The sequence below is a fragment of the Anabrus simplex genome, chromosome 1, assembly GCF_040414725.1.
Source record: "Anabrus simplex isolate iqAnaSimp1 chromosome 1, ASM4041472v1, whole genome shotgun sequence".
NCBI classification, from domain to species: Eukaryota; Metazoa; Arthropoda; class Insecta; order Orthoptera; family Tettigoniidae; genus Anabrus; species Anabrus simplex.
Window position 1 is genome coordinate 1568744360 of NC_090265.1, and position 25417 is coordinate 1568769776.

At 38.1% G+C, this 25417-nt stretch overlaps 1 protein-coding gene across 4 annotated transcripts in view; it reads right to left on the reverse strand.

The window, feature by feature from the left end:
• Positions 1 to 25163, reverse strand: part of LOC136880908 (S-phase kinase-associated protein 2) — a 222731-nt gene extending 197568 nt beyond the window's left edge. The window contains exons 1-3 of one of the 4 annotated variants that reach the window (XM_067153461.2): positions 24200 to 24252; positions 22981 to 23065; positions 18966 to 19155 (exon numbers count right to left, since the gene is read on the reverse strand). In XM_067153461.2, the coding sequence (XP_067009562.1) occupies positions 18966 to 19061 (96 nt within the window). In that variant the 5' untranslated portion in view covers positions 19062 to 19155; positions 22981 to 23065; positions 24200 to 24252. The other 3 variants (XM_067153445.2, XM_067153439.2, XM_067153452.2) reach the window with 3 other exon arrangements.
• Positions 25164 to 25417: the final 254 nt, after the last annotated feature.

The following is a 25417-nucleotide window of genomic DNA, read 5'->3' on the forward strand; positions in this document are numbered from 1 at the left end:
CACGGAATGTCGGATAGGCGAAGGTCGGATGAGCGAGACTCTACTGTATCTTCATAGCAATGCGATAAATAGTTTTTTTGCAGCATTCATTCTGTAGGAACAGATTTTTCAATGTATTTTTCCAGGAAATTCTTGAAATCGGGATTGTTCACCTTGTTGGAGGAATGTTTGCAGACACCATCATTTCACCAAGTTCCTTTGAAAAATCCGAACATCTGTCCATCGCTGAAGATTTAACAGCCTTATCGAATATCAATTGCCGCCTCTTCTTATCAACATGTTGTTTTTCAAAGATATGAGTTTGTTGTTTCCGTATTGAGCCGAGAAAAATTTATGATCATCTGTACTGTAAGAAAAATACTGACATACAACCTATTACCACTGACTGTCTCTTATAACTTCATATAATCAGTGTAAAAAATTGTATACCAAGTGATTCCAATAAGTTCTTGACGTTTTGTTTGACACATAGCGTGTATGGGCGTTTTAATGACTTAACTTTGGAAGTGCGTAAGAGCATACTATTGACTTGGATTGGTGAGAGGACCATGTAAATGTCTCAGTGTGTCACTATGCCGGTTCTGATTTTTGCTGTTCAATTAACACGGGATGTGAATGGGCGTATAAAGACTTTTATGCTTTGACTACAACCTTCTTTTAATCTTGGGATAATGAGAGGCTATGTACATACTTCAATGTGTCACTGCACCAGCTTTATTATGCCATTTCTCTTTTGTTTTGACAATTTGTTTGACATATGGTGTGAATGGACGTATAAAGACTTTTAATGTACATATTTCAATGTGTAACTACACCAGTTTTAATTAGTATGTCCTTGCTCATTTGCCTGTGATTTGTTTTATGGCTGATGACATTTAAATGTAGAAAACGGTCCCATGTTAAATGTTGTGAATAACATGTATACAACACGTAATTAGTACTGAATAGGTTGAACCTTATAAATAACTCATCTCTGTGATGTTGTTTGACATTGCTGCTGTGTTTTGCCATGTTGCAATGTTGTTGCACATTAAAACATTTTTTTAGCCAAGATTTTCACTTCACACAACTTGCAAAATAGAACTAAACCGCATGCACAAAAATATTTTTCTCGAAATTTCTTAACAAAGCTTTGTAACTTAACACTAGTAGAAGACGTTTCCTTAGGCATACTGGAATGTGTGCTGGGATACGATTCACTATAAACTGACGCTTGTGTAAGTGAAAGGAGGTTGGGGTTCTAATATCTGAACAAAGACAAGTGAGCGATTACCAGAAGTATTTAGCTCACTGCTGGGACGGGATTTTCCGGATTATTTCTGTCTCTACATGGGTGAATGGGTTGCCGAGTACAGCGGATCGGTTAGGGTGAGGTCTATGACCTTCATTGTATAGAAAGGGTATTCCACTTATCAACAGCATGATACCAAAAAGCAGTTTTGCGAACACTGGTTCGCATTCTGGAAGTTGAAGATGATTTTTCACACCTACAGCTGTCATCAAACCGCCAAAATATGTATTTATATGACAAATGAAAATCACTTGATTGTGACAATCACCTGATTTGCACCAAAATCCAATCAGACAAGAAAAGAGAGACAAAAAATATGACTTTCTACACATCTAAGCCATTACCATTAAGACAGACAGCATTGCGAAGTAATTCGTCTTTACCATGAAAGACATCGTATATGACTGAATTGCATAACAACATCTCTTACAGAAACTATTAAGTGCATGAAATCCAAGTTATGAGTTTCATTGCCATGACACATTCCTCCTATAAAAAGGAGACCATGTAGCTTATCCACCTTCATTTCAGCCACATAAATATTCAGCAAAAATTGCAAAATCACAGTAGAGGACAAATACAATTTTTTAAGTACAAATAGTCCAGAACATGCCCGTCATCGTACATGAGTCACTATTAAACATTCTGTCTGTGTGTGTGAATATGATGGTGTGTTTCACGGTAAGACTGTATCCAGATGAAAAAACGTAATGAAAACTCTTATTTCTATTATTAAGTCAATTTCCAGCAGTCCACGACAAAATAATTTGTCTCTACGTAAGGACCAGGACATTTATTTGGATATGGCATTTTAATGCAAAGAGTAAGGAACTAGCACTGAGAAAATATGCCAATAAGAAGACTAAGCTTTGTGCTGGTTTATCAAGTAATTAAGTCTCCTGACACATACGTTTTAATAATTTAATATAATTCCATAAAGATATCGATATGATGTATATTTTCCTATGCCATTTGATATAAATATTTACTTCATCAGGAAATAAATTAATTATTTTGACTTGCATGGCAATATTTTAATTTTAATCGTATTATATGTCATGTATTTGATAGTTGATGTTCTACCTGCTCAGCATGTGACGAAATTTAACGCATTTTCAGCTCTAAAATATATTGGAAGTACCGTTACTTATCGAATCGGACTAAACCAGACTATTATTTGATGAAAGATTGAGATGATGTTTCACAGGCACGAGAACTCACAGGCTTGCGGTACTGTGACTGTGTACCTTACTCGCTATCGTTCATATCGTGTGACGTCATAGCGCTCCAGCCAATGGAAGCTTTAACCGCCGGAGTAGCCTACCTTTTATTCTTGGATATCTATAGTAATGAGTTTTATTATCATAACGTTTAATTTTGCAAGTTCATTGCCTCCTGTTAGGCATCTCCAAAAACCGTAAAACTAGTTAGTGGGGACATAAAATCAATATTATGATTATTTAGGTACGTTGGCGAATAAAACAACCAGTATGATTGTATTGTTTTTACCACATTTTAAAACCTGCTTCTCTCCAAAAGTGCGTAGGCTATATTGGCCCGAGTTACGAGATATTAAGTGATCACTTTGTTAATGATCCCTCCTGCTATATTAATAGCTGTGAATATTTCTTGACTAGTTTCCTCATCCCGGGGTGGTGCAGCTCCCAATGGAGTATTAATGAGTATTAATACCATTCCTCGACATGAGCACAACAGACCGACCTACAAGGGCCAATTTCTCTAGTTTTTTAGAGGAATGGGAATGGGAGCAGTTTCACATTCTACATCTCGAATTGCATTAACTAACCCTATCATGCTATTTACAACAATACCTTTTTCCCAACCCATTTAGGTGCAGTGAAGAAAGAGATGTGTGAAGAACAGTGCGACAATGAATTTCTAATTTGTTGTTCTTGGTGTACAAAAAACTTGTTTGTATAGTTCATATAGAAAACTATGGTGATAAGATAGTCGCTCGCTCTGGAAAATTAGAATGGCTTGATGATGATGATGATAATAATAATAATAATAATAATAATAATAATAATAATTATGTATGTATGTTTAGTCCTCAGCCCGAAGGCTGGTTGGATCCTCAACAGCTCCGCCATCAGCTGTCATAAATGGCCTAGGCATCACTGAAGAGGCGTACTAGGGAAATGAGGAGTGAGGTAGTTTCCCGTTGCTTTCCTCACCGAGCCAGCCGTTGCTATTACATATCAGTCTGCCAAGCCCACTGAAATGCATGCACCAACTGACCCTATGAGCAACATTTTCACACCATTCATAGCAGGGACTGGCTGCATAAGGAATGGCATTACTAGCATCACTCATACCTCAGTCACTTTCATCTTGTCAAAGCCAAGGATAAAGCTGAGGCAGATCAATGAAAGTAACAATATTGCTCTAGCCCATACCAGAAGACATAGTGCACCGTAAACACAACGTCCTGCCAGCAAAGGCATATAATAATAATAATATCGTTATTTCAATTTATACCTGTCATTCCTGCTATACTTTTGTGAGTGACTGACAAGCGAGTGGAACAATACAGCTTCAGAGCAAGTCGAAAGACTGCATGCATATACAGCCCACCACACCACAACTCCGAGCTGGATCGGGGATGTCCTGCGCGCCACTCGACATGCTTGCGTACCAGGATTCTAAGTACAATTTCAGAACCAAGCAGTTAAATCTGGAGGCTAATTCTCTGCACTCTATCCTCTTACAGTACAACAATTGTGTCAAAAACATTTCAGGGTAGGTTTTGACTTGTCTTACTTGATATTTCCATTGTTAGTTTACACACATCAATTCTCTCATTTAGGTTTTCCATTACATCATTTCTCACATATTTTTTTCTCAATCTGTCTTTCCTATCACACTCCTTAGGTATTTAATTTCACTGGTTTGAATTCTACTCTCCTCCATCTTTGTCATTGTCCAGCCTCAGCTACATAGGTCAATATGGATGCATAATACATTTTGTATACAATCACTTTACACTTCCTTATTCCAGACAAGGTTTCTTACACTCTGGTAGAATGCATTGCCCTGTTTCACCCTCTTGCTAATCTTCATGTGCAGCCTTGTATTCTGCATTAATTTCAAGGCTTTGACCACCAATTTCCACATTACCTTTCTCTTGTCTTTCTCTTCTTGATATCACCATGGGCTTTGTTTTCTCTGTGCTGATTTTCATATAATACTCTTCAATTTTCTTCTTCAGTGCATCAAGTTGCTGAAGTTATGAGCTGAAATAGTTTTGAACAGATCTGGAATTTTTTTTGCATTTGAGTGATCATTTGACTGGTGACCATGATTCAGACAGACTGCAAAATTAGGCCTAAGTTATTTACTTGACTAAGTTTCAATCTCTCTATAAACCTATGCACCAGCTTTCTCTTGAAGAATCCATGATCCAATGGTGTGGCAAGCTTAGATTTAGGACCTACAATCCTGGAAAATTTACGAGATAAGGTATATTAGTGAGGATGGTACATGAGGCCACCACAGGATATATTTGCAACACAGAGATTTATACTGGAGAAGGTAAGAGATTAGAGGAAACCATATTTTCAGTTTTTAAACCTTATCTTGGCTTCTGGCATTATACATACCAGGATAACCATTAAAATAGCACAGAAATTGCAGAAAACTTTCTCCAAAGGTAAATTAGGGTGTGTTGGACTATTCATATGAATAGAGGCATTTTCCAAGTATTGAAAACTTCATAAAAAATACTGAAGAGAGGTGAAAATGTGTTTCGTTGGAAATGTGAAGTTCTTCTCCGTGTGTGGAAAGACAACATGGAAGTTTGAATGATAATACAATCCATAATAGCACAAAAGAGGAGGTTGTAAACAGATTTTGGAAAAAAAGTAGATAAGCCAAAATCCATTATTGAATATAATAAATTCATGAAAAGGGTCGACAGGGTGAATCAATCAATTACTGATCTGCATTTAGGGCAGTCGCCCAGGTGGCAGATTCCCTTTCTGTTGTTTTCCTAGCCTTTTCTTAAATGATTGCAAAGAAATTGGAAATTTATTGAACATCTCCCTTGAAATCCCTAACTCCCCTTCCTATAAACGAATATTTGCCCCATTTGTCCTCTTGAATTCCAACTTTACCTTCATATTGTGATATTTCCTACTTTTAAAGACACCAACCAAACTTATTCGTCTACTGATGTCCTCCCACGCCATCTCTCCACTGACAGCTCAGAACATACCACTTAGTCGAGCAGCTCGTCTCCTTTCTACCAAGTCTTCCCACCCCAAACTTTGCAACATTTTTGTAACGCTACTCTTTTGTCGGAAATCGCCCAGAACAAATCGAGCTGCTTTTCTTTGCATTTTTTCCAGTTCCTGAATCAAGTAATCCCGGTAAGGGTCACATACACTGGAACCATACTCAAGTTGAGGTCTCACCAGAGACAAATATGCTCTATCCTTTACATCCTTACTACAACCCCTAAATACTCTCATAACCATCTGCAGAGATCTGTACCCTTTATTTACAATCATATTTATGTGATTACCCCAATGAAGATCTTTCCTTATATTTATACCTAGGTATTTACAATGATCACCAAAGGGAACTTTCACCCCATCAACGCAGTAATTAAAACAGAGGACTTCTATTTGTGAAACTCAAAACCTGACTTTTATCACCGTTTATCATCATACCATTGCCTACTGTACATCTCACAACATTATCGAGGTCATTTTGCAGTTGCTCACAATCTTGTAACTTATTTATTACTCTGTACAGAAAAGCCTTATCTCTGATTCCACTTCTTTACACATATCATTGATATATATAAGAAAACATAAAGGTCCAATAAAACTGCCTTGAGGAATTCCCCTCTCAATTTTTACAGGGACAGATAAAGCTTCACCTACTCTAATTCTCCGAGTTCTATTTTTTAGAAACAGAGCCACCCATTCAGTCACCCTTTTGTCGAGTCCAATTACACTCATTTTTGCCAGTAGTCTCCCATGATCTACCCTATCAAATGCCTTAGATAAGTCAATCGCAATACAGTCCAATTGACCTCCTGAATCCAGGATATCTGCTATATCTTGCTGGAATCCTACAAGTTGGGCTTCAGTGGAATAACCTTTCCGAAACCCAAACTGCCTTCTGTCAGACCAATTATATTTTGCAAACATGTCTAATACAATCAGAAAGAATGCTTTCCCAAAGCTTACATACAATGCATGTCAAACTGACTGGCCTGTAATTTTCAGCTTTATGCCTATCACCCTTTCCCTTATATACAGGGGCTATTATAGCAACTCTCCATTCATTTAGTAAAGTTCCTTCATGCAAACAAAAATCAAACAAGTACTTCAGATATGGTACTATATCCCAACCCATTGTCTTTAGTATATTCCCCAAAACCTTATCAATTCCAGCTGCTTTTCTAGTTTTCAACTTTTGTATCTTACTGTAAATGTCATTGCCGGCATAGGTAAATTTTAATACTTCTTTAGTATTAGTCACCTCCTTAATCTGGACATTATCCTTGTAACCAATAATCTTTACATACTGCTGACTGAATACTTCTGCCTTTTGAAGATCCTCGCATACACACTCCCCTTGTTCATTAATTATTCCTGGAATATCCTTCTTGGATTTGTCCTTGTGGCAGCCTCCGCATGGGGGAAGTTGTTGTAATAATAATAATAATAATAATAATAATAATAATAATAATAATAATAATAATAATAACCTTAAAGTACCTATACATACACTTCCATTTTTCACTAAAATTAGTGTGGCCACCAATTATGCTTGCCATCATGTTATCCTTAGCTGACTTCTTTGCTAGATTCAATTTCCTAGTAAGTTCCTTCAATTTCTCCTTACTTCCACAGCCATTTCTAACTATTTCTTTCCAACCTGCACCTCCTTCTTAGTCTCTTTACTTCCCTGTTATAATATAGTGGATCTTTACCATTCCTTACCACCTTTAAAGGTACAAACCTATTTTCACATTCCTCAACAATTGCTTTAAACCCATCCCAGAGCCCGTTTACATTTTTATTTACCGTTTTCCACCGATCATAGTTGCTTATTAAAAACTCCCTCATGCCTGCCTTATCAGCCATTTGGTACTGCCTAACAGTCCTAATTTGAATCTCTTCCTTTCTTTCACATTTATGTTTAATTACCACAAAAACAGCTTCGTGATCACTAATACCATCTATTACTTCGGTTTCTCTATAGAGCTCATCTGGTTTTACCAGCACCACATCCAGAAAATTCTTCTCTCTAGTTGGTTCCATCACTTTCTGAATCAGGTGCCCTTCTCATATTAACTTATTTGCCATTTGTTGGTCATGCTTCCTGTCGTCCGCATTATCTTCCCAATTGACATTTGGTAAATTGAGATCACCCACTACGATCACGTTCCTTTCCTTATCGTTTCCCACATAGCTGATTATCTTATCAAATAATTCTGAATCGGCATCTGTGCTACCCTTTCCTGGTCTGTACACTCCAAAGACATCCACTTGCCTATTATCTTTAGAAATGAGCCTTACCCCTAGAATTTCGTGCTTGTCATCTTTACCTTTTTCGTAGCTTACAAATTCTTCTTTCACGAGAATGAATACTCCCCCTCCTACCTTTCCTATCCTATCTCTACGATACACCCTCCAGTTCCGTGAGAAAATTCCTGCATCCATTACATCATTTCTCAGCCATGATTCAACTCGTATTACAATATCCGGTATATATCTATTAAATTAATTCTATTCCTTTCTTTACAATACTTCTACAGTTGAGCACTAACAGTTTTATGTCATCCCTACTTGATTTCCAGTTCCCTGTTCCCTTAACACCGCTGCCAAGCGCACCCTGTTTCCCTGGATGTACCTCCCTATAACCCTTCTAAACAAATTTCCTAACTTATATGTACCACTGTGGTTTAAGTGAAGACCATCTGAGCGCAGATCCTTATCTCCTACCCACCCATTAGTATCTAGAAATTTCACTCCCAGTTTCCCACATACCTACTTCATACTCTCATTTAAATCCCCAATCACCTTCCAGTCAGTATCCCTCCTACACAGTATTCCACTGATAACAATCTCCGCTTCCTTAAACTACATCCGTGCTGCATTTACCAGATCCCACACATCCCCAACTATGTTGGTACTTATACCTGCTTGTCTTACGTTGTTAGTATCAACGTGAAACACTACCACCATCTCCTTTCCCTTCTTCTCTTCTACTTTCTTCAACATCTGCCTTAACCTAATTCCTAGATAACACTCTACCCTGGTACACTTTCCTCCACACACTTTTCCGACATGTCTAACGATAGTATCCCCCATGACCAGAGCCTCAACCCTACCCACCTCATCAGTATTTGACCTACTATACATTTCTCAGGAAGACAGTGAAATGGAGCAGAAGACTTCCTAGTGTGCACTTTTAAATGTGTTCATGCTATATCGATTGCAGAATCCAGAATCAAACATAAAATAAAAGAAATTCCTGGAGGAGTAGACAGATTGCTGGGTAGGAGAACAAGAGGAACATGGAGAAGAAAGAGAAGCAGAAAATTTGATGGAAGAAGTATCAAGACTAACTCCACGTACTCCGAATGTCTGGAGATCTGAAGTTTCATCAAACTAAAGCAATTGTTGGACCTGGAAGGAAAAAGTACCCTCAGAAGCCCTGCAAAGTATGAACTGGACACAAGAAATGCAAGGGCACAAGATACATCTGCCCAGCTTGTAAAGTTCCTATTCACAGGGGCAGCTGGCCATTCCATGAAAATAGGGAAATAGATACAGAATATTTACTTAATATTTTCTGGTAGACACTGGGTGAAATTTGGTTGACAAAACTTCAAAATACAATGTGAAATTATCATAATTTGATACATCGCGCATGTTTTCGTTATATTTGCGCCAAAAATTGTTGATGCTTATGACAGCTGAGATGGTCGAATAGTGCTGTAATCTTATGCCACTTTTTATGCTGAAACAAGGAATCGCATGTTGAGAATTTACATCAGATTAAAAGAGCATATTCTGGTAGGCAGTTTGCGATAGTAATATCCTTGTTTGCTATTTGTATAATTGTTAAAAATGATAGTCCCTACATAGTGAAATTAATTGTAACGTGTCATGAAAACATGAAAAAGTGTTCCTGTAGCTAGATGCTACGATGATGTTTCAGTTAAACTCTTTTCTTCTCCCCATGGCACTATGCCGGACTACTTACAATAAAACAATTTTTTTTTTTGCCTCTAATGCATTAAAATATGAAAATAGACATGTAACGTGAGTCACGAATTTCGGCCATTGCCTTGATCACGAAGTGACCCTCCAGATTAAAGACTTTTATTGTCAGGATGATATAAGTAGCATGGCTCCTGGACGTAAGGATGCTATCAAAGTAGTCAGTGATGATGCAAAGTCAAAAGTGCACGTGCAACATTTGATGTTTACCATATCGGAAGCTTTCCGTATGTTTCAAGAACAGTATCCCCATGTATTAGTTGGTTGTAGCAAGTTCGCAAAGCTTCGGCCATCATATGTCCTTCTCAGTAACAAACTGCCACATAATGTTTGTCCATGCAAGTACTATGAGAACTTCAATCTTGCATGGGAAGGTCTTCATAATGCTGACAAAAATGTCCCTCTGTTTAAAAACAATCTCTTACATAGTATTATCTGTGAAAATAGCATTGAGAATTGTTGGCTCAACAAATACTCTGTATGCTCTGAAGGAAAAGGATTTTTAAAATTCATTGGAGATAGAGAAGAAAGGGAGGCAACATGGTGTGTATGGAAAACTAATGGAAGATCACATCCAGAAAGTTGTAGAAGATTGAAGTACAAATGAACTTGTTGAGTATATCTGTAGTATAGTACCTCAGTTCCTTAAACACAGCTATGTTAAGATGAAACAAGCTGAAGTCTATCGGCAGATGAGGGCAGAAGCTGAGACAGAAACCTTCAAGTCCAAGAAGGCATTAATTCAGGTGCACTTTGCAGAGAACTACACCTGTGTCTCACAAGATGAGATTCAGAGTGCTCAATGGCAACGAGCACCAGTCAGTCTATTTACTGCTGCAGTGTGGTACTCTGGGAAAATGAAGCCCATTGTGTTATGCAGTGATAATCTCACTCACTCACTGAAAGGACACCATTCTAGCATACATTGACATTTTACTGAGAACTTTACCCAAGGAAACAAAACAAGTGTTTATCTGGTCAGATGGTCCCACTTCACAAATAAAATAAATACATTGCAGCATTTCTCCCTGAACTGTGCAAGAAGCACAGAATCAACCTGCAGTGGAATTTCTTTGCGACGTTGCATGGGAAGGGCCCGGTTGACGGAATTGGTGGTGCTGTCAAGAGGAAGGTATGGAAATCTGCAAATTCAGAAGCACATGTAACAGTACATTTACGCAGTCGAACAAAGGCATACCTGGATGGGCATGTGAAAGTGTTACCAGTATCATTCATAGACATCCTGGAAAGGAATACAGCTCTGCACTTCAAGGATATTGTAACAAAGGTAAAACCAGTTGCTGGCATTTCAAAACTACATTGCTTTGCAGCAAATGAAACATCACTTTCAACGGCATTCATAACTGAATAATGGGTTAATGAAATCGGCTGTGAAGTGAATCCTGGTGACTGGTACATGGTACAGTATGATGGAAAGTATTTCCCTGATGAGGTACGTGAGGTAATAAACAGTGAGTATCTTGTCAGTACGATGGAGCAGGCTGGAAGTTACTAGAAGTGGCCTTCTAGTCCAGATGAAATCTACTACACTTCCACAAAATTAATCAAAAAGTTAAATGCTCGAACAGTTGTAAATGCCAGAGGATACTGGAAGTTTGAGTAGGAAACTGCGGTAACATGACGTCATTATGTTTAACGTATTGTACCATTCTGTTCATTCATTAATAAGTGATATTTAACACAGAAATAATATTGCACAACATGACGCCAACTGTAAGGGCGTGATGCCATATAGAACGCGGGAACTCAGGAGGTGACTCCCTAGGCAGGGTGTGGTTATGCACAAGTGGAACAGAATATATGTGAGAGAAGGAAAGAGAGAGAAGAATTTGTTTTGGGAAGCACCATACCACCCTAACAATATTTTTAAGTGGGAGTAGTCAGGGTCACCACATCATGGGATTTGAGTGATATCTCCTCTATCTGAAGGTTTTCCAGGATGATAAAATGATGGAAATCATCTCCAGAATTTTATGAAGCCAATAATGCGTTTAATGCTGTTAACAAGTAACGAGATTAGTAACTACGTAATAATCCGACCACCGTGGGAATCTGTTTAGTGGCTGCATACCAAAGTCAAGAGTGTTTCAGGGGACTTTCCCTCGCGTCGCTTGGCTTTTTGCTCCCTATAAGAGATGAGGAGGAAGGCTGTTCATTCAATGGCGAGATTGCTGCTAGTGCGTGTTGCGTGTCTGTATATGCGCCAGAAACCTTTGTTTAGGACAAAGACTGATTACTTTAGTGCAGTTGTGCTAACGTTTATTCAGTGGATCGGTGATCTATATACTTTCCAGGAATTATTCAATCGTATGATGGTATTTAGACGCTTTACAGTGAACTCGCAAGTGCCTAATTAACCGACTGTAGACAATGCCGTACATAGACTTCATTATGAAGCGGTACGGGTAAACCCGCAGATATATTGCAAAGTGCGGAAGAAGTGCAAGTAGAAACTAAAGCCATTAGTGTTATTCCCGCTAGACTTATGAGTCTGAATAAGTCGAGCATGAGATAATGACAATTTGTTCGACCGATTAAATTTCTGATTCCAGATAGTAGATATATTGCCTACATTCGTGCACGCTTAAGCAGATAAAAGGGAACAATGATTTTTATCGTCGCAGATCGCCAATACTGATTTCTGTCTCAAAAATTAAATAAAAGTACCAGGAGTAATATGCTGTTAATAAATTAGGCATTTCATTCTAGTGAAGACCTGTGCCGTGTTTCGTGAGACGTGTGATACGAGACCTTCAACCACAACCGCAAGAAGACGACCTCATGAACGAGCCATCCTTCCAGAAGACGGCATCATGAACGAGCTACCCATGGAGACTGGAACCAGAGGATCGACCCAGGATCACATCGCTACCATGATGGGCTGAGCAGGCACAGCCTAACCCTGACAGAGGGATGAGGAGGTCACCAAAATGATAGATAAGTGAACCACACTTGTAAGCATCTGTTAGGGTTAGGGGGTCGTTACGCAGAAATAGAGTAATCAAATTTATAAATAGTATATGACTTGATTGTAGCCTATCAGGCTATTTATTAAGATGATTATAAAAGTAGTAAAATTGTAAAGTATAAATATTTTACGTAGCAGATAGTGACGTAAGTTATGTTACATGGTGGGAAGAAGAGTGTCTAAGGTTTTTAAGGTTTAGTGAATATTAGATCAGTATATTCCTTAGTGTCTGTCATCAGATAAAATTTTTCTTGTAAGCAAGGATTTTTTTGGAGTAGCTTATCATTCTCTCTATTTGAAAGGATAGATAGATCTGCGTAACGTAGCGTTTGCATGCTGCCTGAATACGATTTATATGCTTGTATTTATTATATCGACTCCGGGGAAATTAAGCCACATCGTAGGCTGTGTCATTAAAATCTTTGATTCCGTTTTACTCTGCCAAACATGGACTTGAACCTTGGACCTAGAAGCTACCAAGAGTACGTCATAAGTATAGACGATGGTAGTTGTATGAGAAGTAGCACGGTAAGTACTTTATATGAGATACATTAGGCCCGTGGTGGTCAGTTATTATAGCCTGATTTGTTCTATGGCTTGTTGGGTTGTCAAGAGAAGACGTGATTAAAAGCCCTTTTGTGAAGTTAGTCCAGAAAGCAGAGAAACCAGGCTACGTGCCCTTTATTTGTGTGGTTTTTTTTTTTTTTTTTTTTTGTATGGAATGGGGGAGGCTTTACTGGCGAGACGGGCAGGTCAATGGCCTAGCCTACATTCCGGGAAGCCGCAGCCATTTCTAAAAGCCAAGTGTGGTAAGATATTCTTTCTTTTTCAGGCAGAGTATTATTTGTGACAGCGATTCTTTCTTTTTGTTTTCCCCTTTCCTTTTCCATTTACTTGTCAATACTGATGTGTATTGTACTTATGATATCTTGGTACTAAGGAATTAGTATTGTTAGTCTATCTAGTATGTACAGAGATTGCTTAGAGGATGTGTGTTCATATCCCTATGAATTTTTATAGGTAGTCGGGTAGCATATTAGCTTCAGTGTTTGATTTACCTTAGGTGTCGCTTGTAACATACTGAGTGTCTGTTTACATGTAAATATTTCCCCAATATAGGAGGGAACCTTTAATAATAGCCTTATTTCTGCTGAACATCTCTAATCCTGGCATCATGTCTTTTTTTTTTTGGGGGGGGGGGGTTTCACTGATCTACTCCTACGCAACGCATCATCACTATATTTTATGTTGTAACAACATTTATTCTATTCTGTGAAAATTATAGATGTAAATCTTTATGGCATTTATCTTGTGCACTACGAGTGCAATCTATTGCAAAGAAAAACTGGTCATGAACACCGAAACTTATGCTTTGTAGAATTATATATTCAAAATGCAACCGAGTTCATTTCATAATTTAGAGTAATAGAATAATTTTCCTGACCCCATATACTCTTGTCACAAGAACCCCAAATTGATAGTCTACCGATTGCAGCTAGGCTGGTGCAGTTATTGATCAACAGGTACGCAGGTAAGTTCAATAATCCACTATTGTTTATGCCCTGTAGGGTATAGTACGTGTCACAATTAGTAATCAATCTATTACATAGTTCTTACAATGTAGGTTTTTTTCCTTTATATGATCTTGTATATTGCTTGTAGTAGCCTACACTATGTCCACAAATGATCAGCAAATCATTAATAGACCAGAGTTTAGCAAAAAGCAGAAATACTATTTGATGATGTGTCCTCTCCACAGGGAACTTTAAAAAGATGCAGAAAATGTTAAAATATATATACGGCACTTTAAAAATGCACTAACACACAGTTAATCAAAAAGTTAAATGCACCTACAATTATAAACACCAGGACACTGGAAGGCTGAATAGGTATAGCAGTGGTGTAACACGAGTCACACTCATTAACATGAGTCACGAGTACTAATTGAACAATAATACAGTCCTTCTCAAAATATGTTTTTTCTTTATATGACATTGTATATTAATGTCTATAGTACACTATGTTTTGAAATGATCATCATGAAATCATTAACAGAGCAAAAATCAGAAATACTGCTTGATGGTGTGTCATTCCCATGTAACATGAGTCACAGAATTTTAAAAAATTGTAGAAAATTAATATATATATATATAAGCAATCTATAGGTACTTAATAACCACAGAATCTAAGTTACCAGTTACATGTTTACGTGCTATGTACATTTAATTTTGAGCATAAGCTCTCCAAATGTTAACGTGAGTCGCGTGGATTAACCCAGCTGCTTCACGTGATACCACATTAAAGGCAAGTACTAGAATCACTGGTAAGTGACCTTACCAAGTTTCAATCATTTATCTCATGTCATTTAGAAGTTAATAATATTGGCTTTATGTCCCACTAACTACTTTTTTTGTTTTCGGAGATGCCGAGGTGCCAGAATTTTGTCCAGCAGGAGTTCTTTAACTTGCCAGTAAATCTACCAACATGAGGCTGACGTATTTGAGCACCTTCAAATACCACCGGACTGAGCCAGGATCAAACCTGCCAAGCTGAAGTCAATAGGCCACCACCTCAACCATCTGAGTCAGTCAGCCTGGCATTTAGAAGTTACAAGTATTAATGTTTCATCCTACTTCTCATGCTACATGTGCTTCAACTGCCCAGTCCACTGGAAAGAATGGAGTAGCGCATGCCCAGATAACAATGTGTTAAAACATTCTGAGCATGCTCAGTAAAAGTTCTGTGAAGCAGAATGCTACCCTACTTACACATAGTCCCTGTTAGAATCTCTTCTGTAATGAGTTAGGGACTGCCAGTAGATTGTCTAGTCCAAGCTGCCTAAGCAAGAGGAGGGTTATGACTCAATATTTCCAAGATGCCTACTCCTATTCTATAGCAACTGGTATCCCAACTCTCAGGACCACTTACTTGGCCATTCAACCATTGCCCGTGGTTCACAAACTAGGATGAGACTACAATAACCCACACCACGAACCACCCTCAATTCATAAATTAATAATAATAGTGTGATTTGGTAGAATCTGATGTTATTTCAAGAACAAAATATGTCATTACATTTTGAATTAAACTGTATCTTTTTCAGGTAAAAGTAGTTATATGATTTCTTTTTCAGGTATTTTCTATATTTTATTTTATCCTTGACTAGTTTTGAGAGACTGAAGAACCTAAGTTATTGATTAAGTTTAAAGTGAAAAGGAATCACTTCCACTCTAACAAACTAACGACTTCTAGTGGTACACTATATATTCACATGAAAAAATTTACTCAGTCTCAGGAAACATCCATACAACTCTGCTTTGCTGTTGTATTTATAATCATATTATCAGAAACTGGTAGAGAAGCTGCCAAAATGGCACCATATCAGAAGATCTGAAAAATAGTTTTTGAGGTCATACAATTATTATTATTATTATTATTATTATTATTAATTTTATGATTATTATCATTATTATTTGCTTTTAAATATATCATTTTAGGACTACCATTAACACTAGTCAGCATTTACAGATTTTCAGTACTCCTCTCTCTAGGTGGAGAATGCAGTTCTTTGCACTTCGAATGACTTTGCACCAGGTCCTCTGCTCATACTTTCAGGAATATCCTTTATCCCAAGTACCAAGGTCCTGAACTTTTCTTTCTTGAACCAGTGTTTCAGATGCACCAGTCAAATTCTCATTCACTGCAGTTGCCTTGGAGTGGTATATTTCCAAGCCATGGTAAGGTGAATAATTCGGAACAACATTCTGGTGTGAAGCATTTGAGAAAGATGAATATAAAACATGAGACTGTGCTTCCTCATAAGTAAGAGCTTCTCAAATTTAGACTTCAGCTCTGCATTTGACCTCAGGTGATATTCTCATTATAATTTGATTTTTCATTAGATCCTCTCTATCTCATTGTGGTGAGAGGGTCAAACACTCGGCAGCATATAGGGCTTCAGAACATACTACGGTGATATTTGGACAGTCATGCATAGGTGAATGGCTGTTTCTGTCCATTTAGCCCCAAATTTCAGGACTTCCTTCTCTGAAGCATTAAAAGAAATTAGCTTCATGATACTTATAGTGAACACAAAATCTAATTTGTTTATATATAGTAATGAGAAACATGATGGTAATACAATGGTGAGCCGTCATTACTTCAGTTTTTCAAACATTACTATTATTATTATATATATATAATTCGCTGGGGCCATCAAGGACCACGTTAAGTCTTGTTGCATTTGCCACTGAACTTCGCCTTCTTTAGAGCCCAAATTTCCCTCATTCTTTGTGAGTGGGCCTGCTTACGCTCCTCTGTCCAAGGGGCACCATGTCTTCCCTTCGGTTGCTCGTCTCGGTTTAGCCCGTTCGTCAATATTTTCTTGCGGAAGAGATCTCTGTTAAGGGCGTCTTCAGCTGAGATATATAGCATTTGCAGGTCTTCTTTGGTATTTCTAAACCAGGGAATTGTGGTTTTGGGGTTTGAATCAAAAAAGTGAAAGATTCCTTTAGTTAACTTTCTTCCGTCCATTCTTTTCAGATGACCGTAAAATCGTGCCCGTCTTTTTCTGATTGTGTCTGTAATTTTCTCTATTTTGCTGTAGACTTCCTTGTTGGATCTCTTTTGATGGATTCCATTTCTGTACTTTGATCCCAAGATTCCTCTCACAATTTTGCGTTCCCTTTTCTCCAGTTCTTCAAGGAGTCCTTTGTTGGCATTTAGAGACAGGGTTTCGGCTGCATATAAAACTACTGGCTTCAGAACTGTTTCATAGTGACGTATCTTGGTGTTTTGGTAAAGACATTTTTTGTTGTAGATTGTGCGGGATGTTTGGTAGGCTATTTCCAGTTTGCGTGTACGCTCCTGAAGTGCTTCTTTGTCCAGTCCATTTTTCATGATGATCTCACCCACGTATTTGAATTTGTCTACTCGGGCGATGTCCCCGTATTTTGTATGGAGTTTTGGTGGAGCCTCTTTGATGTTAGTCATTACTTCTGTTTTCTCAAACGATATCTGCAAACCAGTTTGTTCGGCAATTTCCTTTAAAATTTCAACTTGAGCTCTAGCGGTTTCTATGTCATTTGAGAGAACAGCAATATCATCGGCAAATGCTAAGCAGTCTGTTGCGATCCCCTTGGATTTGGTTCCTATTCTCAATGGACTGTAGTTGGTTTCCTGTAATCTCACCCGCCAGGTTCTGATGATCTTTTCAAGAACACAGTTGAAGAGTATCGGGGATAGCCCATCACCTTGTCGGACTCCTGTTTTCATGTCAAAGGAATGCGAGAGACATACGTGGAACTTCACCTTGGATTTTGTATCGGTCAGGGTGGCTCTAATTAATGCCAGCAGTTTCAAATCAACTCCAAATTCATTTAAGATGTTTAGCAGGACTTCCCGGTCAATGGAGTCGTACGCTTTCTTGAAGTCCACAAAGACAGACACATACTACTTGGACCTTAGTGTACAATATCTGATGATCGTTTTTAGATTTTGGATCTGTTCAGCTGTTGAGCAACCTTTTCTGAATCCTCCTTGGTATTCACCTATTTGATGTTCGACTTGTGCTTCCAAACGCTCCAGGATGGCAAGTGATAGAATTTTGTAAGTCAAGGGTAGCAAAGATATTCCTCTGTAGTTGTTGATGTTCTTCAAGCTGCCTTTTTTGTGTAATGGATGGATCAAAGCTATTTTCCAATCTTCGGGTAGGGTCTCCTTGTTCCAAATTTCTTCTATTTGCTTTTGCAAGATATCAAGTGATTCCTCTGGGGCATATTTCCATAGTTCTGCTACTACTGAGTCTTCCCCCGGCGCTTTGTTATTTTTGAGACGGGCAATGTGGCGCTTGATTTCATCTCTGTCGGGTGGTCTGGAATCTGGGTACCTGAGTAAGGGTTCCTTGGTCTCAATGGCGCTTTGCGGTTTAGAGCAATTAAGCAAATTCTTGAAGTAATCTGCCAGAATGCTGCAATTTTCTTCATCTGACATCGCCAGTGTGCCGTCCTTTCGCTCAAAGCACAGAGATGGTGGTTTATAGCCAGTGAGTTTGCGTTTGAAGGCTCTGTAGTACTCTCTGCTTTCATTCTTCCTAAAGTTTTGTTCTATCTTTTCAATGAGAGATTTTTCGTATTTGCGTTTATTATTATTACTATATTACTATTATTATCATCATTACTATTATTATTATCATCATCATCATCATTATCAAGTTCAACCTTCAAACAACTAAGACAAGAAGATAAAGCATTACCAAGAAAAGAAAGTTCCTGACCAAATTTTGAACTGAATTTGATCTGCCTAAATGTTATTGCTGAAGTCACTAACCCAACACACTATTCTATTTCAAAATTACTTAAATTGGAACTTTCTTAACATGCTCATAAACCAAATAGAAACATCTAGGAATAATTTAACTCACTCTAGGTTTGATGATGCGTTCAGTCATATCCTCTTCCACCAGCTTCCCTACTCCCATATCTTCCATAATTTCTGTTTCTACTTGAGTTTCTGTCATAGACCAACGCCTACTTCCATTAGCATCAGGTATAACTGTCACATCCAGGTTCTTGCAATCATTATGGGACAACTTCCGGCGCTTTATTCTTCTGCTGCTTCAAGGTAAAACACTTGGTAAGGATCATGTATTCAATATACACAAGTTTAAAACTTTTCTAAGGAATCAAGCAATCTTAAAATCAAAGATCATAATACACTTCAATAAAAATACATATACCGTAACCTATATATACACACACACATCGTGAATAGTAAAGCCTATAAGCTTTAGGGCTATGCACTAAAGCTGTGCAATGAGCGAGTCTGAGCTTATTCCGTCCAATAATATTCTATGTGTACTACTCAGCTAGTTTGGTCACAGCTAGAATGAACAGAAAGTCATAAATGAACAAGTATGCACAGACTTGAATCACACTCACTGCTGCTGTAAGTGGGCGATATTTGAACCATAAACTACATGTGTGGCAACATAACTCAAAAACAGGCTCAGTATACCAGTTCACTCAGTTGTTCCATCACTCAGTAAGTGCTCAGCAACGAGTTGTCTTGTTTCTGTTTCACATATGTGCATTATGGAAGTTATATGCAGTGATGGGACAAAGAAATGTAAATGACTTAAATGAAGGCATCAGAAGAATCAATGATGGGATGTACAAAACAGTAAAAGAGACAGGCATAAGTGATGCCGTTGTGATAGATAAAAACTCAAATTCATATTGAATACGAACAATGTGATTTGTGTACGGTATTCAATTTTACAAAGATTCTGGTACAAAACGCTTCAATCACCTTAACTGCAAAGATGATAAGAGTACTGAAGGTCATATTAGAATATCATCTCTACCTGCTTCAGTTAAAACATCCCTTGGCATTTGCCTGGTGTGCAAATGGGAAACCATGGAAAACCATCTTCAGCGCTGCTGACAGTGGGGCTCAAACCCCTATCTCGCAAATGCAAATTATTATACCTATGGGCAATTGTATTTGAGATAACTGCCACAGTGGATAAAGGGTGCTGTGCTAAGCCCAGCGAATGGAGGAGAGCGTGTGGCATGTAACAAGGACATTAGACCTCGTACAGGCTGAGCGAGTAACAGTTGACTACAGGATGTATAAGACACGAGACTTCAGTACATTTGATTGCAACCACATTGTCGGCGCCAGACGTATGAGCCACTCCATCTTGGAAGTCATGCATGCAATGGGCTTTCCACAGGCCACCATATAAAGAGTATACTTTATGGATGTGGATTCAGCAAAAACCACCACCGCCAGGGTCAAATGTTGTAGTGTACAGTGAGCTGATGACAGGGGTTGCCGTTGTCTAGCTCAGATCGTTAAGAGCTTTTAGACGCCGTAGTGCAGCAGATCACTAGTCAATTCAATGCTAGACGATGTATGTGCAGCCATATCATCCAGAACATCTCACCATGGAGTACAAAAGCAAGCATCCAAGGAAGGTACCTCTGCTCACAAGGCATGACTAACATTGGCAAAGGAATACCACCATAGAAAGCACAAAGCATAGCAAAAGGTCTCCTGGACAAATGAGTCTAGGTACCTGTTGACACACAATGATAGCCGGGTACAAGTATGTTGTCAAATACGAGGCAATGGATCCCTATTGCCAGCAGGGTACAGTCAGGCTAGTGGTGGTGGCATCCTCGCATGGGGACTGGTAACTTGGGATGAAAACATGAAAACATCCCTAACCGGCGAACGTTACAGGAACCTCCTGGTAGATGAATATAATATTAGCTTAACGTCCCACTAACTACTTTTATGGTTTTCGGAGATGCCAAGGAGCCGGAATTTAGTCCAGCAGGAATTCTTCTACATGCCTGTTGGTAGATATGTTGTAATGCTGATTCACTGGAAAAGTGTTGTAGGGTTGATGGATAGACTTTCACAAGTACCTTGACTGTACCTCTCTTACAGCTAGGGCTGTACTCTCATTTCTTCTGAATTTGATAGTGTGAAAGTTAACTCCCAATTCTTTTGATACCGTACCTGCCTCCTTGGCCATGTGGCAATTGATCCTTGAGTCTCCAACAGTGCCACTGCTTATTGAAATCAAGTTAGGATTTTCTGGGAAAGGATGATTCTGTTTTCACCACTCCACTATTTTCCTGCAATCATCATTGTCTCTGTGAACTCTTGAGTCATGGATTCCCAAATATTGATCAGAGCTGGTAAAATAAACACCACAGAATGTTTCTAATCCACCACAAATGTGAAGCACTGTCATACCCTGTGTCCAACTAGCCAGTACAATATCAGCGACATTACACCACAGACTCCCAAGAGTATTCATGTTTTTCATTAATGACTGTTCAATAGTCATATCACTTTATGTATCAGACCAGAACTTGCCCTATCTGCTGAATAGTGAAGTTACCTTGTGTTGTAAATTTTTCACATTCTTCTGCAGCCATTGTATTCCTCAAGTCATGCAAATCTTACAGATATATAAATGGCCACAGTTAGCATATGAAAAGTGGCCACTAGCATGGAAATATGTTAACATTTTGGCACTGTTCGAAGGTGGAGCTTCCAATTTCCCATTTTCTTCGATTCAATAAATTGTTTTACAAGCATAAACATTTCAAAATACTGAATGCAAAGCTTCGCTGTGGGATCATAGTGTATGAATGTTTGGAGTTTGAACACCAATATCTCCATAAAACTGTGGGTTCGATCCTCATTAGTTTGTCTCTTATTCCTTTCTTCTTTTCTTCACATAATGACTGCGAACTTGAATAATGATCAAATTCATAGACTCCAAATGTTATGATCACGCAAGAGTAGACAGGAACAGCTTGAATGCCCTTCAAAACACAACTGGCTCTACTAAGGGAAGGGAGAACTATTAATAGCCTTCAGTATGAGTTGTGGAAAGGTAAGAGAGAACAGCAGAAAGAATAACATTGTAGGGGGATAGCAGAGGGAGATTTGGGGGGACAATAGATCCCTCCACATGGAACCCCGCTGTCCTTCAACACACACCTCGTATTGAGCCAAAGAGTCAAAATAGTATCCTAACTTCAACCTATTTGTGTGCCTTAATGGTACACATGGGAAAAAAAAGGGGGGGTTAGAACCTACTTTGTAGGAAATTTTGTGCAGATTATTTAGTGTAGAGCAATGCTTTACCCAACGCTGATAGTTCGACTTATAAACAAAAAAACAGAGGGAAAAACATTTCATATATTTTTTTGTCTATAAATCAAAATCCACAAAATATTTAATAGCAATCCTCAGGTTATCTATAATCACCATCCAAAGAATCATAAAGGAGCAAAAAATCATAACTACTCCACTACTTTTTAGACGAATTACCTAATTATTAGACTAATAAAAAAGAGATACATTTTTATAATAATATTTCAGCAGTCCTGTATTCGACAGCAGTTGTCCCTTCTCGTCAAGGTTGCATCTTCCAGACAAGTGTTTCTCAACCTTTTCTGTAAGTGTACCCCATCCCAAATGTTTGTGGAGTACCCTCATATTACATATAGGCTAATTATAATAAGCCAACTTTAAAGTGTAAATAACTATCATTAATTTTACTATAATGCAGTATCTTTTCTTTCACTTACTCATACAGGATCAACCCAATGAATACAAACATACAAAATGTGAAACTAAAAGTTATTTTCTTAATTTAAAAATACAGGAAAGTAAAAGTAAAAATAAATTAAAACTACCAGATCACGAAAGGAAGTGTAAAGCCTTGCTTGTTAACAATTGAGGTACAGTAGGCGTTGTTCAATTCAGCATGTTTGGGACAATAGAAATAATGGATTACCAATTTTGTCAGATTATCGAACATCAATAATGTAGTTTTAAATAAAATCATAGAATACAATAAATTGACTCGTCCCAGTCCCAGTCATACAGTGCTGACTTCAACATACCCTGGAGATCGTGGAGAACAGGTGATGCAGGATTATCCTAATTTTCCGAGATTAGTCAGTAGATTCATAAGTTGTGGCAATAGACCTAAAATAGAGTACTGGCAGCCATTTTTTACCGATCAATTACCAACCTCTAGTGTCCATGAGACAAACCAATTTGCCGAAATGAAAAAACAGCAGAATACTCCACTTCAAGAGAGATCAATCTGGTTTTCTTGGAAAGCTGTAACTTTAGAAGAGCTGAAGGCATTTGTTGGTGCAATTATCAGCATGGGGATGAACAGTAAGGCAGAAATGCAGGATTATTTTAGTGAAGACTGGTCGGATAAGCAGGTGTTCTACAAAGATGTGTTCTCTAGAGACAGATTTCTAAAGATATTCTGGAATCTCCACCTTTCTTCTCCTGATGCTGATAAGGCAGGCCCACAATCTAGAGGTTTGAAGGTCAGAAATATAGTGTCATACCTGAACTTAAAATTCAGTTAACACTTCATTCCAGGAAAGAATCTTGAATGTTGATGAAAGCACTGTAGGCTTCAAGGGTCGTGTTATGTTCAAGTGTTACAATAAGCAGAATACGATTAAGTGAGGACTCCGCATTTATGTACTGTCAGACTTGAATACTGGTTCAATAACCACACAATCATTTGTTAGGCCCCAATAGCTACTTATGCAATTACCCAAATTTGGGCCCAAATCACTCTCACAAACTTCAGGAGAATAGAGATAGTAAAAGTAACCTACCTACGTAGAGCCTTTAGACTATCATGAACAGCTAGGTCAAGACTAATCTACCTCATAGCTGCCACAGATTTTTTCATCAAGAGAGATAGTGATAAAGAACAACCTGCCTCAAAACATCTGAACATGAAGCCTGTATAAGACAAAGGGAAGAAAAGACTAATGAAACTGGAAACAAATTTTATCTTACACCAGCCATAAATATAGATGAATGGAAGCAACCAAATTTCTCACTGTGACATGTTTATATGAGAATGGCGGTATACAGCTTCCACTACAGAATCTGCAACCAATGAGGGATTCACCAAGCATCAGGCCAATGCCTCTGTACACTATGTGAACAAAGATGTAACCAGCAATGAACTAGACATCAATACAAACAAAAGTCATGAAATGCAGGAGAGCGAGAAACATCTCCAAGACAGACATCATCTACTGTGGAAATGGTCAACTAGAGCAGGTAAACTCTTACAAATACCTAGGACTAACACTTCAAGTCACGGGAAAATAATTCACGAACTATCTTTCTTTTCGGATAAGGTTGTGTTGGTGACCACCCTTGTACATTTCCCAACTAGGCCTACTACACCTTATTAAGTTTTTAAAAGTGAAGTTATACAAATTTTCTTGTAATTTTCCTATCACTGAAAACGTTCAATAACAGGTTTAAAAGTACAATCAACAGGCAGGTAGCCTAAACCAAAAGATCACAGCCAAAACTCACACCTGTATCTCACTTGAGTTTTGCACTCACAAGTGTTCCATTATCTCCCACTGTTACTCGTAATAAATGTATCGACAGCCGAATTAAACCTTCCGCCAAAATCTGCAAATACTTGCAGAACGCTTGTTCCCAAATAAGAATGGAAAAGTTATATTCAGCACAAATGAAATGCCAACAGCTGAACAGAACAGATCACAATTAACATGCAAATATGGACAACCATAAAAATTACGGAAGATTGCATTATTTTAATTACTATAAACTACAGTGAATAACAACGAGTCAGTCAAAGTTCTCTATCTTTTCCAAGTAACTCACTACGCTGGGTACAAGCAATCGCGATTTAAGACACGATAATTCCTAAAGCTTACCGTAAATGATAAGCGAATGTTTTCAATAAATATTTCAATTAAAACACATAATGACTGTGAATTCATCCCCATAATACATTTCAGCTGAGGAATCAGCTGGCACTTTCACATTCTACAGAAAGACCTACAGATGAAATAATCGCAACTTAATCGTCACCAGGATTCGTACACGATTAACAGTTCTTACCATTCTGATGACTGATTACCATTGCCCATTTGTATTTGCTGATTTGTAAACTTTTCACCATTAACCGCCTTTTTCAGTGTACCGGTTACGTTCATTTCAGGCGCAATATTGCGAATACAGTCGATAGTTTGTTCGATAGAGAACGATATATCGTAAAGTAACACACACTACCAATCAAGACCAACTACAATATCTCAGACCTTAACCGACCTATCGAAACTGTCCATAATGACGGCAGCTGGAGTGCTAGCATGCGTTTGTTTTGATTTGTGTAAGCCGTGTTGTTACCAAATATTTACAGAAATTTGAATATTATTAATCGTACACTACATTTATTTATAGTCTTAAGAAGGTTATAGATTCTCTTTGAGTGCCGTAAGAATCTGTTCGTTCTCAAAGAGCTTATTTATTCCA